This window comes from Chanos chanos, chromosome 1, assembly GCF_902362185.1.
Source record: "Chanos chanos chromosome 1, fChaCha1.1, whole genome shotgun sequence".
Classification (NCBI taxonomy): Eukaryota; Metazoa; Chordata; class Actinopteri; order Gonorynchiformes; family Chanidae; genus Chanos; species Chanos chanos.
Window position 1 is genome coordinate 9,152,211 of NC_044495.1, and position 17,953 is coordinate 9,170,163.

General features: G+C 47.3%; 1 protein-coding gene across 1 annotated transcript in view; it reads right to left on the reverse strand.

Moving 5' to 3' along the window:
• ralgapa1 (Ral GTPase activating protein catalytic subunit alpha 1) overlaps nt 1-17,953 on the reverse strand; it is a 54,629-nt gene that overhangs the window by 7,393 nt on the left and 29,283 nt on the right. Inside the window, exons 33-38 of the mRNA XM_030770573.1 lie at nt 15,806-16,793; nt 13,537-13,608; nt 13,207-13,330; nt 12,586-12,741; nt 8,979-9,137; nt 7,792-7,919 (exon numbers count right to left, since the gene is read on the reverse strand). Coding sequence (XP_030626433.1) covers nt 7,792-7,919; nt 8,979-9,137; nt 12,586-12,741; nt 13,207-13,330; nt 13,537-13,608; nt 15,806-16,793 — 1,627 coding nt within the window. The remainder of the gene's footprint in view (nt 1-7,791; nt 7,920-8,978; nt 9,138-12,585; nt 12,742-13,206; nt 13,331-13,536; nt 13,609-15,805; nt 16,794-17,953) is intronic.

Here is a 17,953-nt window from a genome sequence, read left to right on the forward strand (position 1 = left end):
AACCGTGTCCTTGGACTTGTTTGTCTTACTGTATGAAAAGCTCTGTGTTTTTTAACCTCAGTCAGAACTGCGCTTCATCTCTGAGGTGTGCCTCTCCCATGCCGCATGAAATAAAGACTGCCTCATAACGTCTATAATATCTATACAGCTTAATTCTTCTGAGACTTAGCAACTCTCCTCCAGATAGAGGAGACTCACAAGTGACAGTATAAGACCAGAGTAATTTTGTACTGTAAAAGTTATTTTTTGTTGTGAGGACATGCATTAGGGTGTCACAGGAATGGAGAGCCCTGGGAGAAAGACAGCTGATACAGTATGAGGACATCACAGTCACACATATGTATATAAATACACACACACACACACACATATATACATACACACACACACACACACACACGCACACACAGTTTTTTTTTTTTTTTTGTGGCACTGAGACTGTCCATTTTAATTATACACATTCTCACCCCTCTCTATCCCACAGCAGTACTGAAGCTATTATCTGTGCTGAGAATTCCTCTGTAGGATATCGCTGGCACCTCTCAATAGAACACGGGGAAAGAATCTGCCCAATCACAGTGTCCGCTATTCTCCTGCTATTGTATAGCTGCACAGAAAAATCATATCCACCGAGATAACTCAATATGACATGCAGTTACCTCCACTCACACATACTGCCAACAGCGGGAATCTACAGGTGCTTCTGACACACACACACGCACACACCCACACATCAGCCTGTCCAAACAGAAGGGCTGTGTGATATCTTTCTCTAGTCACTCTTTGTAAAACGTTTAACGGTTCTCATTCAACAGCTGTCCAACCCACGTCTCCCTCCAAACTGGGCATCACATAAGACTGAAACAGCCAACATAACACAATGCATGGTTTTGGTATAAGAAGGACCTTGAATATCTGACATTAAAGCTCTAAAACAGTGCAAGCGCCTAAGCCCAGAGAAATTCTGTCGAAAAGATCACTGTAGAACAACTATTGCGCAAACCCAAAATGTTCCTCATATACTAAAAAAAAAAACCCACCAAGAGTCCTCATGTACAAGTTACAATAACCCACAAAAACACCAAAACAATCCTAATACACTACCCAAACTGTAACCGGTTCTCTAACACCAAACAAAACCTATACGCAACATGCCTTTTTCCAAACCATAACAGACATGTCCTCTGAAAACTATCTTAAAACCATAGGCATATGACAGACAGTCAAGCTCATAAAATCCATGACAAGAGTGATTTAAATCTTCATGAAACAGTCTAATACAGGTCTTAGTAATTGGCCCCATAAAAGCCTAGACAGCCTTCACATAACTGTCATTGAACAGAGCAGAGAAATCCTCATATAACATTACACAGTCCATTTTCAGGGCACTGTCACAAAGCCTGCAGCATTCACATTTGCCACAAGAATCCAGAGGATTTCAGCTCCTTTCAGAAAATCACTATTTCACTAACAGATGAAAAAAAATACAGTCAGAAAGAAGCTAATTTAAACAGACAGTTTATACCTGCTGTACAAGCAAAGAGAGAGAGAGAGAGAGAGAGAGAGAGAGAGACCAAGAGACCGAGAGCGTGAGAGAGAGAGAGAAAGAAAGAAAGACAGAGAGAGAGAAAAGAAAGAAAGAAAGAAAGAAAGAAAGAGAGAGAGAGAGAGAGAGATAAAAAAGGAGAGAGAGAGAGAGAGAGAGAGAGAGAGAGAGAGAGAGAGAGAGAGAGAGAGAGAGACAGAAACATCACATAAATAATCAAATTTGAGGAGTTTTACAGAGTATAATTACAGAAATCTATGTGTGCCCTGAAGTGCAGGCTAATCGGTTTACTTCTCCATCTGATGGCTGCGATATCGAGGCCCTAACAGTGATTTTATTAGTGGGCCACGGTGCTGCCGTAACCCTCATCATTACAGCCAATGTCCCCGCGCCGCCCAGATGAGAGAAGCGATAGACCAGCCTAATGCACAGCTGCCTGGGGCAGAAACTCACTGATCTGGGGCCTAGGCTCCAGCATCACAGTAGCTCCTATTAATCTCCACAAAAAGCAAATTTGGGGGGGGGGGGGGGCTTGTGAAATATGGCCCCGAGTGTGGCCGGTCAAATTTATCGCTTCTCTGTCCTGTATCCATACCCCTGGGTGGGGGGGGGGGGGGTGTGCATGCTGTCGTCGCAAATGCAACATTTATTTAACGTTAGCGCGGCAATGGGCGAAGGCTAATGCTATCACGGGCAGTGACACACACGTATGCACACGTACATTGGAAATACTGATTAATATGAATTGGATGCAAGGTGGCCCTGCCATCTGCCAACATGCGTTTTTTTTTTTTATCCCTTTTGTCCTCCCTGTTTAACCTGATTTGACTGGAACACGCAGTACGTGGTTTTCACATTAGTATCTTTTTTTCCCCCAGACTGGTCAAATGGCATAGCTTTCAGGGTTTCAAAATACATTTGTTTTTTTGTACTACCAAGTCAGTTCATAATTTTTCATTAAGCACCTTCTGGATCACATATCGGATTCTTATTCTCGTTTGTAGTTTCAGCGACTTTGGTACTCCCTTTTCCGTCTCCCAGGTTTTTAAAAAACACCTCTGGCAGAGATGTCTTAAAAAAAAAATCATGCCAAAAGAAGCGAGAATTACTCCGCGAAAGCAAGACGAGCCTATTACTCAATCCAACTCTCTCTCTCCCTGTCTGCTCCACGCTCTGAGTTTGTAAGCGCCTCTCTCTCTCTCTCTCTGTGCCGGCCTATAGCGTCGGGTCTGGGCAGGACACGGGTAAGCTCTGTTCTGATTTTTAACCGCGAGGCCTCCGCTTTGCTCTGATTGTCCCTCTCTCCACAGCCTGTGGCGCATCCTAAACACCTCGTCAGGGACAGCGCGACATCCGCGCCTTTCGCTTCCCCCCGGGGAGTCCCCCCCCCCCTGTTTACTCATCTCCCCAGAACAGAGGGGGGCCTGAAAACAACCGGCGACTAAACGAAATCAGCACGACACAGCCACGCGTCGACTCCAAAAAATTTTGAAGGTGACAACACGGGTAAAAGACTGGGAGGAAATGAGATTGGCTTTGATGTTAAACCAACAGGTTGTAACAGGGGACGTAAGCAACGGAACCGGTTTAATCGCCCGACTGCGTCTTCAGATTTGAAGTATTTAGCGTGTTAATGTGTCAGTGTGAATCTTGGTGTAAAATCGCTCCTGTTCACACTGATCCAAGCTGGATGCGGATTGAGGGGGAACAAAAAACAAACTGATTGAGTTTTAACAGTCATTAGCAAAGTGAAGTGTTCAGGGGTCAAAGCAGCCACAAAAACAAACAGCAAGAGAAGATGAAAAAAAAAGAAAAGAGAGAGAAAACGAGTGAAGGGTGAGAGCAATTAAGATTGAACCCACCCCATAATCTTCATCTGTTACTCCCCCTTTTCAGCTCTGACAGGAGACAATTAGTGAGTAACACAACCCTCACCCCTCCTCCACCCCCCAGACACAGTCTCTCTCTCACACACACACACACACACACACACACGCAAGCCCAGCAGGCCACAGCGTTACTGGGACACAATAGGGTCCATTGTGTTTTCTGGCAGAGAAGAAGCTACACTGTCTGTTAGGCGTTTGGCTATGCTTGTGCAGTGTGTGCGTGTTTGTGATGTGTGTGTGTGTGTGTGTGTGTGTGTGCGTGCGTGTGTGAGTAAAGTGCCTGGTGAAGCGTGGGGACAAAAGAGGAGTGCAGGCCCAATGCTTTCATCAGCTCGGTTGCCTTTGGAAAAGGCAGAGTCAGAAGGAGGAAGGCAGTGACCCAAAGCTCAGCCTCCCTCTCCACTATCACGCCCTGCCATATGCTGACCCCAGCAGCCCAACACTTATCAGTGCCAATCAGGATCCAGCAGGAGCTGCCCCCTCAGCCGCTCCTCTCGCTGGCGCACACCGCCGCACACACCACTGGACTGGCACGGCCAATGGGGAAGCCGCTTAGCTTCTCTGCAACACCCCCACCCCAACCCCCTCTTTTTTCTCTAGCATTGTGTCCCTGGCCTTGCAATCGGCCACTAACAGATGGAAGATGGCCGCGACTCGCAGAGTTACATTTTATTCTGCCTGAGAGTCCAAGCCAACAGCCGTAGTCCCACATACACACACACACGCACACACACCCCTAACTCCTAGCCCCAAGCCAGAGAGATCAGATAGACAGAACAGTTTGTGTGTGTGTGTGTGTGTGTGAGAGAGAGAGAGAGATAGAGAGAGAGAGAGGGAAAGAGAAAAAAGAAAGAGAGAGAGAAAAAGAGAAAGACAGAAATGAAGTTGGATGGTTGCCATTCAACCAGAAGCCTAGTTCCATTCCGTTCCATTCCATTCCGTTCTGTTCCATTCCATTCCATTCCAGGCTGGGTTATCAGGGTCTGAAGAGAGCACACTGTCCACCAGCTGTGGCAGTCTGACCCAGTGTCTCAGGATACCACAAGAGGTCAAGCAGCTCTAATAGGTCAGCGGCGGTTAACGTAAAATCCTGTGTCTCCATGCTGCGAGCGGTACTCCCCCCCCGCCACTTCCCTCCCCTCTTTCTGACCACTTTCCCCTGCTCCCTGCACAAGCGCACATTTTATCACTGAGGCCCAACCCGATCCCCTCAGAGACGGAGACAGGGTGGTTTGGAGGGCCTCAGGGGCCACTGCTGTTCACACACGGCCCTTGGATTACTTTTAGCGCTCGGCTATCTGCCGCTGAGCTGGGTTATTCTCAGCAGAGATCTGTTTGCCCAGCCCCGGCACCAGCATTTCCAGTGTTGCCTCGCGCCAGGTAGCGGCTATCTGCCATGTTTCGTTTTTTTTTTATTTCCAACAGACATTAAGACCAGAGAGGCCTCCTTTTTTCTCCATTCCAGGGCCCAATTTCACAGTCATGGCAAATGAGGGATCAGTGTGTGGAGGAGGCAGATGGACCAACCCTCAGGCCAAGAGAAGGAACTGGAACTTGGTGTGAAGCACCAGAGAGGTCGGGGTTTGTCGAGGAGGGGGGAAAAAAGAGGAGAGACAGAGAGAGAGACAGAGAGAGAGGGAGAGAAAGAGAGAGAGAGAGAGAGAGAGTGAGAGAGTGAGAGGGAGAGAGAGAGAGAGAGAGAGAGGGAGAGAAAGAAAGAGAAAGAGAAAAAGGGAGGGAGGTGCGTAAAAGCGAGAAGGCGTGAGATAAAAAGAGAGAGGGGAAAAGAAAATACCTCATCTTCACCGGGGTCTAGCACAGTAACAGAATCATCCCCTAGAGTTCATTTTTTCAAAACACAAAAGAATGGAGGACAGGAGTTCTTTGATGTCAATTCAAATAAAAAAAAATAAAAAAACTCAAACACAACCCCCCCCCCCCAAAAAACCCCAAACAAAACGCAGGATGGAGGGCTCTAGAGGACAGAGCGATGCTGGCTGGCCTGTATTAATGTGCATCTCTCGCCTGCTCTTCCACCCTCGTCGCGGACGAGCTGAAGAGGAGCCGTGGGCGTCCGTGCGTCACTCCGCCGCTATGTCGTCTCGCGCCGCGGCGGTTTCCACGTTTCCACCACACGAAGACCTCCTCGGCGCGAGTGCCGTCTCACCGAGCCTCTAAAACAACTTCTATTGTCTCACAGTGTCGTTGGGTTCAAAAACAAACAAACAAAAAAAAACAACAGAAGAACTGACGTGTTTCGTATGATTCTTCCTCATACGCTTCTCCTTTGTGGAGACTGTACCTGTGACAGTTTCTCTCTTCGTTCATAATTATGATTGCATAGCGATTACGCTGACTTATATCATAACTGACGTACAACAAATATCCGACCCGGCTTTGATGCTCAGACCTACCGCCTTGTCTGAAATGATTGTATCTGACAAGAGTATCAACAGGTAAGTGAGAGGAGTAAAAATACTCCTTCCACTTCATATCCTTGAGGTACTTTCACCTCCCTCTTCCTGCTCTTCCTTCTGTCTGCTGTGTTAGGAGAGTCTTCAGTGTGACAGGCAGGTCAATGGGGAGCATAAAGGCCCCTTTTAATCACCGCTCTACTGACATGTTACACAGGCCCACAATTAACAGCCTGCAGAACCACTTATAGCAGACAAACAAAAAGAGAAAGAGACAGAGAGAGAGGGGGAAAGAGTAAAAAGAGAGAGAGGGAGGATGGATGGTGCGAAAGTGTAGGGATAAGAGAAAATAAAAGAAGCAAAGGGTGGAATAGTTTTGGGAGAAGAAAGAGAAAGAGAGAGAGAGAGAGAGGGGGGAAAAAGAGAGAGAGAAAAGAAGACACAGAGAGAGAGAGAGAGAGAGAGAGACGAAGGAAGAATGAGAGAGACAGAAGGAGAGAATGAGTCTGGAGAGACATCCGTCGATAATGACAGATTACTGTAATTCTGGCTGTCAGGACCATCGACCTGTGCAACTCACGCCAATCAATAGCCCAGTCCACTATCGAGCCCCGCGCACACACACAGATGGGCAAGATTGCCGCGAGTGAAGACTCAAGCTGAGCCAAACAATCTCTCTCGCTTGGAGGACATGGCAGATGAGAATCGCTTGCCTGCCCCCCCCACCCCTCCCAACAACCCCCCCCCACCCCACCCCTTTCCTTTTCTTTCTCTCTGCTTTTGCTTTGTTTTCTGGAAGCAGAATTTCTTTGAAAAGAAAAGAAGAGCCTCTTTAGAGAGGTTAGAGGCAAAAGCTGGAGCGTTTACCCGTGATCATGGCTGCGAACGCGCTCCGGGCGCCATGATCTCACTGCCGTATATTCCTATACACTACATGACTGCGTCACAAGATCCACAGCCATCTACAATCTGTATCATCTGTTACCAATAAATCATTATATGATATCTTAAGGTATGGAAAACTTAAGCTGAATAATTCTTATAAAAAAAACAACTGTTAACTATACATCATTCATTACTCCTTATGAAGAAATCAGTTGAGTCTTTTACTACTTTGTGAGAACAGAGTTATTCTGATAAAAGGTAAAATGCTATTTGAAATATAACATTATTTTAGCAGGATGCACCATATATGACCCATGCTTTACAGTACCATATTATAAGAGAGAGAGAGGTAGGCACAATGTGAACGGGAGTGAATAAAGGAGTGAACAAGAGTAGAGAGGGAGAGAGGGAGAGAGAGAGAGAGAGAGAGAGAGAGAGAGAGAGAGAGAGAGAGGGAGAGGGAAAAAAATCCTGAAACATTAAATTGCCAGTGAAGCATTTCAAAAGCAAATGGCTTCGCATCACGGTTAGCAAACGCTTGAGAGCGAGTGATCAGAGCGATTCCATCACCCGTCCAGCGTGAGAAGCAGAATGTAATGCTCTACATGTACAAAGCTGAGAAATAAGACATCAATAATTATCGAACCAGCGGCCCGTCTGCCTCTCAGGAGCCAGGCAGAGTCGCTCAATCACTCTCAACAGACAAGCAGGTCAGCATGGCATGAGGAGAGAACAGCGAGTCGCTGTCTTATTAATCTCACACACACACACACACACACACACACACACACACACAAACACAAACACAAACACAAACACACACACACGTGCAAATACACAGGTACCTGTCTGCTTGATGCTGTTACATATACACACAGACACATCTGTCACCTCAGCGCTTTTCCAAACACACACACGCACGAACGCACGCACGCATGCACACACAGACATCTGTCCGAGCCACACTGGTAATTAAACATCTCTCTTTAGCGCTACAGTGCGACCAGTTTTCAAAGGGTCCTTGACCAATGGAAAGAGCGTGAGAGTGAAAGGATACAAGTTCTGGTAGAGAGGGATGAGGGATTTGAGAGCTCTGCTGGCGTTGATTGCTGTGGCTCGTACCACAGTGGGCAGAATCTTTCCGTCTACAATGGCTCCGTCAAACAGCGGGCCGAAGAACGGGACCTAGGAGGTGTATAAATAAAAAAAAAAAAAAAATGACACAGTTTAACCAACAGTGACAAAGCTAGTAAAGCGTAAAACGTACTGGGTAAGTCAATCCAAAGATAAATTCACCTGTCCTATACTGTGTAAAAAAAAAAAAAAAAAACCTGAACCTGACAGAGGGCCAGTTGATTCAAGATAAAGCTAAGGTGAACACATCCCAAAAGATGAACGTCTGTTTCTAAAGTAAACAAAACCACATCCCCCCCGATGGCTCGAGGTGGTCACTGCGTCTTTGTTTCTTACTGCGTGTTGTTTCTTAAAAGCTTCTATTAAAAACGGAGAGAATCCAGCCGACGATCCTGATCTACTGAATTGAGACCTAAATGGACTTTCATAGAAGCCAGACCTCAGCTCTTCTTTATCTAGTCATCTTTCTACATTTCCTCAGACTGCATGAAAGGAGGAGTGACTCGACGTCTTAGATCCGTCTCAACGCCGGAATTTAATTCTCAGAACCCCGTTCATTCAATTATTCCAGACATAACTGAGCAGGAAGCAGCAATGCCAAGTAGCGTAGCAAGACAGATACGTTTTCACAGTCTCCTGCTTTAAGCACTGAAAGCACTCCGTCGATTTTTTTTTTTTGTCTCTCTCTTTCTTTTTTTTTCTTTTTTTTTTTTTAAAAGCCTTTCCCACAGAGAGTCCAGATCTTGGCCTAAAGCTAAACATAAAAACATTACGCATTCTCCACCTAGGATGACACTAGACGCAAAATAAACAAACTGCAGCATCAATGTTTTACTTTTTAGATGTCGGCCAGAAAAATCGTGCAAGTCGCCCAACTAACTCCTGGCAAATATTTGTGTTTTTTTACAACATATTGACAGGTCGCTGACTGACCAGATGAATAGCCTGACTCCTGGAACTGTCTTTCGTAGTTACAATGAGAAACTGAGGGGACTGCTGATGATAAAACCCACAGTCACAGTGGTCCACCAGGACTGGGCACGGATCCCTCATCAAGTCAGCCTGAGGTGACTGAGTGCATCTGTGCAGAGGTGTGGGACCCGCACTCACCTCTGGCTTTTTGATGATCTGGATGCTGTACATGTGGTTCTTCATGGGGTAGATGATGATGAGGACGTCACCAAACTCAGTGGGAATAATGCCCCTTCTGTAGTCTCGTGAGTGTTCTGACCACACTATGTGAACCTCATCATTTCCCAAGTGTCTCAGCTACCGCATAGCAGAGAGAGAGAAAGAGAAAGAGAGAGAGAGAGAGAGAGAGAGAGAGAGAGAGAGAGAGAGAGAGAGAGAGAGAGAGAGAGAGAGAGAGATGTTATACACTGATTCAACATGATTTTGCTAGTTTGTCCAAAAAAAAAAAAAAAAGTTCATGTCTGCAGCCTTGAGGGCAGAGTCACATTGAAATTCAGTGTCAGTAGCATTTGTTAATCTTCATTTCGACAGTTTGAAAGTGAAACTAGGGCTGTTGTGACACTTTTCCAGTCTCTGGGCTGTCTGAGGCCACGTCCAGGGCAATCCAACATAGGGGTCATTAACCTTGAGCGGTGACAAGAGCCACGCGCTCGCTCCCACTTCAGCTCATTCATCTTGGGAGACCTCGCTTCATCTTCCAGAGCTCACTCAATCACTCTGGAGGCCGCCGACGTCCAGGCCTGTCATTCTCACCAGTTCTTCCCACAACCTTAACTCCGCCAATTACAAAATCTCACCCATAAGTTTTAACCAAATGGTGGGCTTTCACAAATTTTGAACTGTGGTTAAAAAAAAAAACAAAAACAAAACACACACATACACACACACAATGATAGAACTACCTTAAGGTAACAAGAGCAGAAATCTCGCCCAAAACAGAGAAAAGTCTGGAAGTCTGCATCCTCGGCCAATCGGAGATAAGAATGCGTGTGAGGTTCAGTCCTTGGTGTGTGTGTGTGTGTGTGTGTGTGTGTGTGTGTGACAGAGTACGCTGAGGGGCGAGCACGGACAGGCAGAGAAAACAAACAAACAGATAAATAAGCGTGTGTTTGGGCGCTGCCGGCCGCGCTGACACGCTTTAGTGTCTGCTTAACATGGTTTAGTGTCGCTATCTGAACATCTCGCTGCGGAGAGCGTCTCCAGCAGCCCCTGCAAATCCAATTTGGCCCTGAAGAATCATGATAGGAGCAGAGGCAGTGGGACAGGCCCAATCTAATTTGGGTAGAATATGACTGTGTGCCGCGCGAAAGGGGGGGTGGGACCGTCCCTCCTCCGGCTGTCCCTGCAGGCCAGTGACAGAGTCCAAACCCCAGTGCAGGCCCAGCGACCTCCCACATATCATCTCTCTCTCTCTCTCTCCCCTCCACACTTAAATTACAGCCATGAATTACGGCAAATATGCACACTGTCACCCACTACTGCTGCCATTTCCTCTCAGTGTGTGTGTGTGTGTGTGTGACTAAATGGTTTTAGTTTTATCTGGAGATAAGGAAGCCTGGACAGTGAGATTCCCTTTCATCTTTGTTTTAAATCATTCATGGCTCCTCTACACAGCAGCTCTCTCTCATCTGGCCATGTTCAGATGAATGCGTCCAATGGCCACACGCCACAATATCACTGCACTTACACGCTATACTTCAGCCCAGTCTCACAGCATTTACACAGGTTTGGTCAGGTGGGAACCATGGAAACGGTCCCAGAGCTGAGGGCAACCCAAAAAAAATAACCTCAAAAGTGTATGTCCCATGCAATACGACGAATAAAGACATTAAGTCTACATATGTTCCAGGAATATCATTCAACACAAAAGCTGTATTCTGTCTGAGAGACGCGCAGGTGAAATGGCGTATGACTGATAGGACAGAAAAGCTGTATTCTGTCTGAGAGACGCGCAGGTAAAATAGCGTATGACTGATAGGACAGAGAAGAGGGCTTTTAGTCTTTCTTATGGTCTGTAAGGCGAATTCAAAGGCTGCAAAGCACTGGCCGTTAATCACTGCCCATCAGAGATCTCCGATCTCACAGAAGCAACGGAGTGAGCGCGCGCGCGCGCGCGTGTGTGTGTGTGTGTGTGTGTGTGTGGGAGGGCCTCACTGCCAAGCCTGAGCAGAACAATAGCAAGGAAATTAAAGCTTACAGCTAAGGATCGGCGTGCTTATTAAAGGTAATTACGTTAACATCTTTATGACACCACAACGGCCATCAAACCCTTGTTCCTTTCCCGCCTTCCAGGCTTTTCCTCGTATGGCGCCTCTCTAACGCTTGTAACGCGACGGCCGACGAAATTCTACGGCTCTCAGGCAAGTAACCGCTGTTTCAGGAGGAGGAAAAATTCTCCTTGATTTACAGTGCAAAACGGCGCCTTCATTCCGCTCTCGCTTTTTAACTTCTGTGCAATGATGTCACAATACTCTATTGTACACAATACTTCAAAAAGAGAGCGGGGGGGGCGGGGGGGGGGGGGGTGAAGACAGAGCACAGGAGAGTTAGGAAGGCAGGTAGTGATTTTTCGCTGTGGGCTGGACTGTTTCCCAGCGGAGAATGACTGCTCTAATACAATCAGAGGCCCCCCCCCCACCCCACCAATATCCCCCCCAAACCTTCCTCCGGGGTCAAACACTGGCCCTCTCTCTCCGCCTCTCCCCGCCTACACCTTTACACTCATCCTTTCTTCAATATTACATTCCTGTCTGCGTTCATTAAGAAGTCTTGAGGGCAGATTAGCACCTTATCGCTTTGCTCTTTCTCTCTCTCCAGAAGACGTATTCTTGGGGAAGTGAGGGGACAGGTCAACGACACCCGATTTTTCATCCTGCGTTGGGGACGGCGCAAATGGTCCCATATCAGTGCCTCCCAGCCACGCTCATTAGTACTAATGCTGCCGGTTATTAGATTTCTGACCAGTAGAAAAGACGGGGGGAAAAAAAAAATACCATCGCAGACGGACATTTGTAAAAGGAGGAGAAAACAAGAGTGAAATGTCTATCAATGCGCTCAGCGTACAGAGAAAAAAAAGAAGAGAAAGAGAAAGAGAGAGAGAGAGAGAGAGGGACTGTGCAGCCATCTACAGGCTTAGGAGAAAAAGAATGGAGATAGGGACATCTAAAAGCAAACGGGGGGGGGGGGGGGGGGGGGGGGGGGGGGGCGAGGAAGAAAAAAAAGTAAAGTAAACGACAGAAGAGGAGGACAGTGAAATATGGTTGTTAGGAATGATTATATTCTCTTTTTTTCCCTCCTCAGGGGTAAAATGTCACTTTGATGGCAGAGTATTTCTGTTCTTCCAACAGGGAGGTCTGACACACAAAAGGCCAGCTCCCTGCAGGTGAAGGTGCCCCACTCTGAGAAGTGCCCGTCTAAGATTTAATGATGCGCTGGAACACGGGGGTCAGCCTGGCTTTCTGCAGAGCTTCACCTCCGCACGGACAGACCAGAGACCGCTCTCCCGACCGAAACGGGAGTGTCCGTCGGATACTCCGGTTACCTTTGAGCGGGGGTGGGTAGCGACGGTGGGTCGAGCTGTATTTCTCTGAAAGAATCGATAGCCTTTTCAAAAGGACCCGGAATAAAACGGGAGGTGCGGTGCGTGGTATCGTTCTCTCCCTTCACAAAAGACACAAAGACACACAGAAGCCTGACCCCCCCTCACACCCCAGGCGCAAGAAAAAATAAATAAATAAATACGTACCTTTTTGGTGAGGGAGTCGTCGGAGTCGGGGGGCATGCGGGTGGATACGTGAAACATGACCTCCACAGTGGAGGAGGCGAAGTACGGCATGGTCAGGCCAGTGCTCCGGTTCCTCTGCAGACCTCCCATAAAGCCGCAGTGATTGGTCAGATTCACCTACACGCGCACACACACACACATCACAGTTACATTTATTCATTCAGCAGAGCTTTTTATCCAAAGCAACTTCCAAGACAGGCCGAATACAAACCACACACACATTATATGCATGCGAAAAATGTCCGTATGCCAACTGCAATCATCGGCAATACAATGTCTTGGCACTTTCTCACGTTGAAAATGCTTTCCTCCCCATTATTGCTCGTCTCACCCAACATAAGTACCCTAAGTTATAAAGGCCATACATCCATTCTTTCAACTTCAGTGATCTTAGATGAGACATTTGTAGTGCAGAGACCAGAGAGGATCAGGAATTGGACCGCGTCTATAGGCGGAGCAGCTGTAGCAACACCTCAATATTTTATCATTATTTCTAAGTTCAGGGTTTGGAGGAGTTTGGGCCAGAGGCGAGAGAGGGAGAGAGGGAGAGAGAGAGAGAGAGAGAGAGAGACTGACTCCTACCTCCCAGCCCAGTCCAGATACAAAGTCCTCATAGGCCTGGCTCCCACTGGTGTTAGACAGAATGGAGTGTTTGTCCTCCTGCCCTTCTGCCACATAAAACACTGCGATCTTATGGGTCTCACGACTAGAAAGGGCAAAAAAAAAAAGAACGAGAACAGAGAAATGAGATAGGAGCGTTTTTGGAAGATGGTGAAGGAATTGGTTAGACAATGAAATTGTTAAAACAATGAAAGAAGCATATTTTCTGATTTTAAAAAAAAATCTTTATATGTAATGTTTTCTTTTTTTTTCTGACAAAGAAAGCCATGGTTAGCGGTCAGACAGGCTTACCACTGCCTGGAATCCAGATTCTTCAGTTCTCTCAACAACTTCTCATTCTTCTTCAACAGGTGGAAATTGCTCCTGCAGAAGAAACATCACACACCATATCAAACACAAGAGCAATGGAATGACCACATGTACCTGGGCTTTTACGTTTATACACATCCCTCTGGATGTACATGTGATAAACTGCAGCGGCTGACTCCTTCTCTCTCTGTCATACGCATGCGGGCCAGGCTTTGATTATTCTAGATTGTTCTATCAGTGACCCTCAAATCCCAGCTCAGAGCACACAGCTGTCATTAAGAGGCAGGCTCTGCTTAATTGTCCACCTCCCTGTTTTTGTCACAGGTACCAGGAAAACCAGCCCCGGCGGTGGAAATGCAAACAAGACAACATCAAGTCATGACCACACCTCAGGAGGGGCTGCATTTTATGAGGCTCCAAAAAAAAAAGGTTTCTCTGACCGATTTTCTGAATAAGTAAGACAAAAAGTTTGCAAAATGGATATAAAAACACATCCACGCTTTTTCTCTCTCTCTCTCTCTCTCTCCCTCTCATTCACACACACACACACACACACACACACACACACACACACACACACACACACAGGTAAAAGAAAGTTTCTTTTTTTGCCTTCGGTTGAGTTGGTTGTTCAGACCGAGGGTTGTGAACTGAAACAGCAGGGACATGTGAGTCACGAGTAAAAAGCCGCACGATGCTCCCTAAAAAGGACTTTCTTTTCTGTTTTTTTTTGTTTTGTGCTCTTTTCTTTTGAGTAAGGTCTCTTTATTAGCTTGTTGCAATGTAATGGTCTTCATTTTCTCCATTGAAAGTGAGCCATTTGAACAGCGCACGCGGGGACAGCATGAAAGGCCGATATTAGACGCGCTCACACATACAATGCCCCGACGGATTGCAATGCCTTAGTCTCTGACCATGGATAAACGACATATGAATGCCTAGAGAGCAAAATCAGGACAATTCCTCATTAAAAAGCCCCTATGCGTTCTCTCTCTCTCTCTCTGCTCTCCGTCTGTAATAAAGCCTATGGAGAGAGGGATTCTAAAGGTAGCGCGCTCCTTTATTTTTCCTTTTGCATATCAGCGACGAATGAAATGCACCACGGCAGTTCGGCAGATAACAGACCTCTCAAGAATGAACCCCCCCCCCCCCCCCCCCCCCCCCCCCCAAACACACACACCTCTTTTAGTGAAAGAGCGTGTGTGCGCACAAACACGCTCACAATCACACACACACACACACTCTCTCTGTCACTCACACACACACACACACACACACACACAAACCTGTTAAGGAAACGTTTTGTTACAGAAGCCTGAAAGAGAGCACTGCAAAAACAATTTTCCCCCATAACGGCTCATGAGAGAATGCATGTATATGATGAAAATTAATGCCATTATACTCGGTGCAAAAAATGACCCTCATCAGGCTATTATTCATCATGGGTAAATATTCAGCAATTTCCTGTAATGCTATTAAATGGACTGGAGAAACTGAGGGCTGAAAAGAAGAGACATTAAAAAAAAAAAAAAAGGGGAGGGGAGACAAAAAAGAAAAAAAAAAGGTAGAATGAGAGGTAAGTAATTTAGAGTAGTGGAGTTAACAGAGTAGAGGAGCTGATCCTGCAGAGATGCTAGCTGCTATAAGCTGATTACTGTAGCTTCACAGAGGCAGGCAGGCAGGGGAAACAACATGTTTATACAACCTCATCACTCTACACTTTAATCCACAGACTTGTGCTAACATGATAATCTGGGTAATATATTCACGACACCGTGAACAATGAACAATGTTTGGGCGATATCTGCTTTGATGTATACTGTTGTGTAACGTAATGAGTTAAACCGGAGTTAGGGGCACTCTCTGTTTGGTGCAGGTGAGATTTAGAGGATTGGAAGGAGAACGACCACAGGAAATTGCCAATATGAATGATAACTGACTAAGCTTGATTTGGCCAAGTCCTTTCATATGGACGTTAATCACACATCTGGTACAGCCCCACCAGTTTGCAAGAAAAGTAACCATGGGTGGACTTTCATATGGCTAAAATAACAACTAACTTAATAGTCCTACTTACTTTAACTCTCTTTTCACTGGTATAAGTCATATGGGATACAAAATCAGTTAGTTGTGATTGCACTTTACACAAATCTCACGTCTGTGTGTGAGTGTTATTATTTTGTCTGTTTGTTTTTAACTCAAAAACTCAGTTTATAATGGTGGTCTCTAGTGTGAGGTCCTTCTGTCTCACCTCTTCTCCCAGGAGTTCATTCCCAGGATGTTGAGGAGCAGTCTGCAGTAGTAGAAGGCTGACTGGGGTCTCTGAGGTCCTGGTTCCATCTGCTCCACCCCTCTCATGTTCAACTCGTTGCCACGGTGAAGAGCGAAGTCCCGTTCTTCAGCGCACTGTTTGAGGATGGCGTTGATGACGTCGTTCTCCTGCTTCTCAGAGACGCAGGCCGGGGGAGGGGCAGGGATGTTGAGGGGCACTCCGGTTCTCTGCAGGCACTCGGGGCTGGAGTAACCCAGGTACTGGAGCATTTCGTCCAGAGCGTCCTCCCCGTCCTGTAAGGAGTCCCACGACGGGATCACCTCCCTGCACCTCCGCTTCGCCTGGGGAGCCATCAGCTCTAGAGCTGCCTCCTCTTCTTCCTCGACAACTTCCTCTTTCTCCACTTCTTCTTCTTCTTCTTCTTCTTCTTCTTCAGCCACCACCTCCTCCTGCTCCTCCTCTTCCTCGACCAGAACGCCTTCTTCCGATTCCTCCACCTGGCATCCTCTTTCGCCTGGGTCACTTGTGTTATCTCGTTCCCCCGTTGAAGCCCCTTTAAAAAGGTGCACCGGCTGGCTGGGCGTCCCACAGTGGGGTGGGCCGTACAGGATGGCCGAATCCCAGGAGTGTTTTCCGGAGATGTCTCGGATGATGACCCGTACGCAGGCGCTGGTGGTGGTGAGTCCGGCGGACATTCCTCCTCCCGGGAGCCCATCTTCGGCCCGGATCTGAAGGCAAGACATCAGCGTGGTGCCGTTCAGGACAAAGAACTGTAGGTTGGGCGCGTCGAAAAGCTCCGGACTCAGGTCTGCGCTCTCGGTGTACGGGTTGTCCTGGTTCTCACACACTTGACTGGTCAGCGTAGCCGGGCCGCCGCTCATCGGGTAGTGACCCAGGTGGTCGACCAAGTGAGAGATGACCGTACGAGCCGCGATGGAGATCAAACCCTGCTGGATACGACTTCTCACTGTCGAGAGAGAGAGAGAAGAGATAGAGAAAATTAAAGCCAGACAGGGGATAAACACGTTTCTTTTCCTTATATCCCCTCCATCACATGTGCTCATTTTCATAATGATCAGATGGGTTTACATCGTCAGAATGCTTACAGTTCTATATCATCTGATTGAGCCTTTGTTTGGAGCCAAAGACCATTCTCAAGTTTTTGTGTGAGAGCCCAGGAGAGAAAACTGACAGAGAGAGTGGAGATCAGTGTCTCTAAAATACTTTGAGAAGGAGTGAGAAATGTTGATCTCCTGCAGAGCCAAGATGAGCCAAGGTGCAGAGAACTCCTGTGAATAGCTCTCTACGGTAAGGTAGTAGGGTGTGATGAAGAATGCAGGCGACATGTGGAGAAGAAGCAAATGCCTTGATGCTGGGGAAAAAAAAAAAAAAAAAATTCCCGAGGGAGTCTCATCTCTGTTCCTCGAACAGAACTCGCACAGAAACCACGCAGAGAGCAACCCAATACCAGCACTCCGGACGTGCCAACGACCGGCTCTCACCAATCAACGGTGTGTCAATCGCGAGCAGACTACACTCACCTCTCTGTCATAAACGGCCGCAACATTCTTCAACTGAAGGGCGGAAAATTAAGGAATTTTCTACGCTGATCAACATCCTGCACGCCCTCCATTTTCACAATGAGCTGTCTCGGGGGGGGGGGGGGGGGGGGGGGGGTTTGACAGACCAAAATAAGTAAGTGACTAACAAACTAAATGAAAAAAAATGAGGGGTAGAGGGGAAGAGGAAAGGGTGGGGGCCGGGGGGGGGGGGGGGGGGATGTGGAGGAGGAGAGGCGTGGGCGAAAGCATGCCTCACACGAAGCGCTGATGATTAGCCATTTTCTCCTAATGGAGAAAGACAGGCTCAGTGTCGGACAGAGCAGAACTCTGGTCCCCCGCTGCTCAGTCACTCTGACAGGACGGAGTGGGATGAGATGGGCTTTAACGCCGCGTGGCAATCTCAGGGGAACGGAGAGAGGCAACCCGGCAGATAGAGCGTGAGAGAAAGAGGCAGACCGATCCCGTTCACTTCATTTCTTCTCGTCCGCTCTCAACTCCGGCCGGGAGCCCACGCGCGTCGTTAAATCCAGAGAGGTGAGCGTCGACGAGGGAGTGTGTGAGAGAG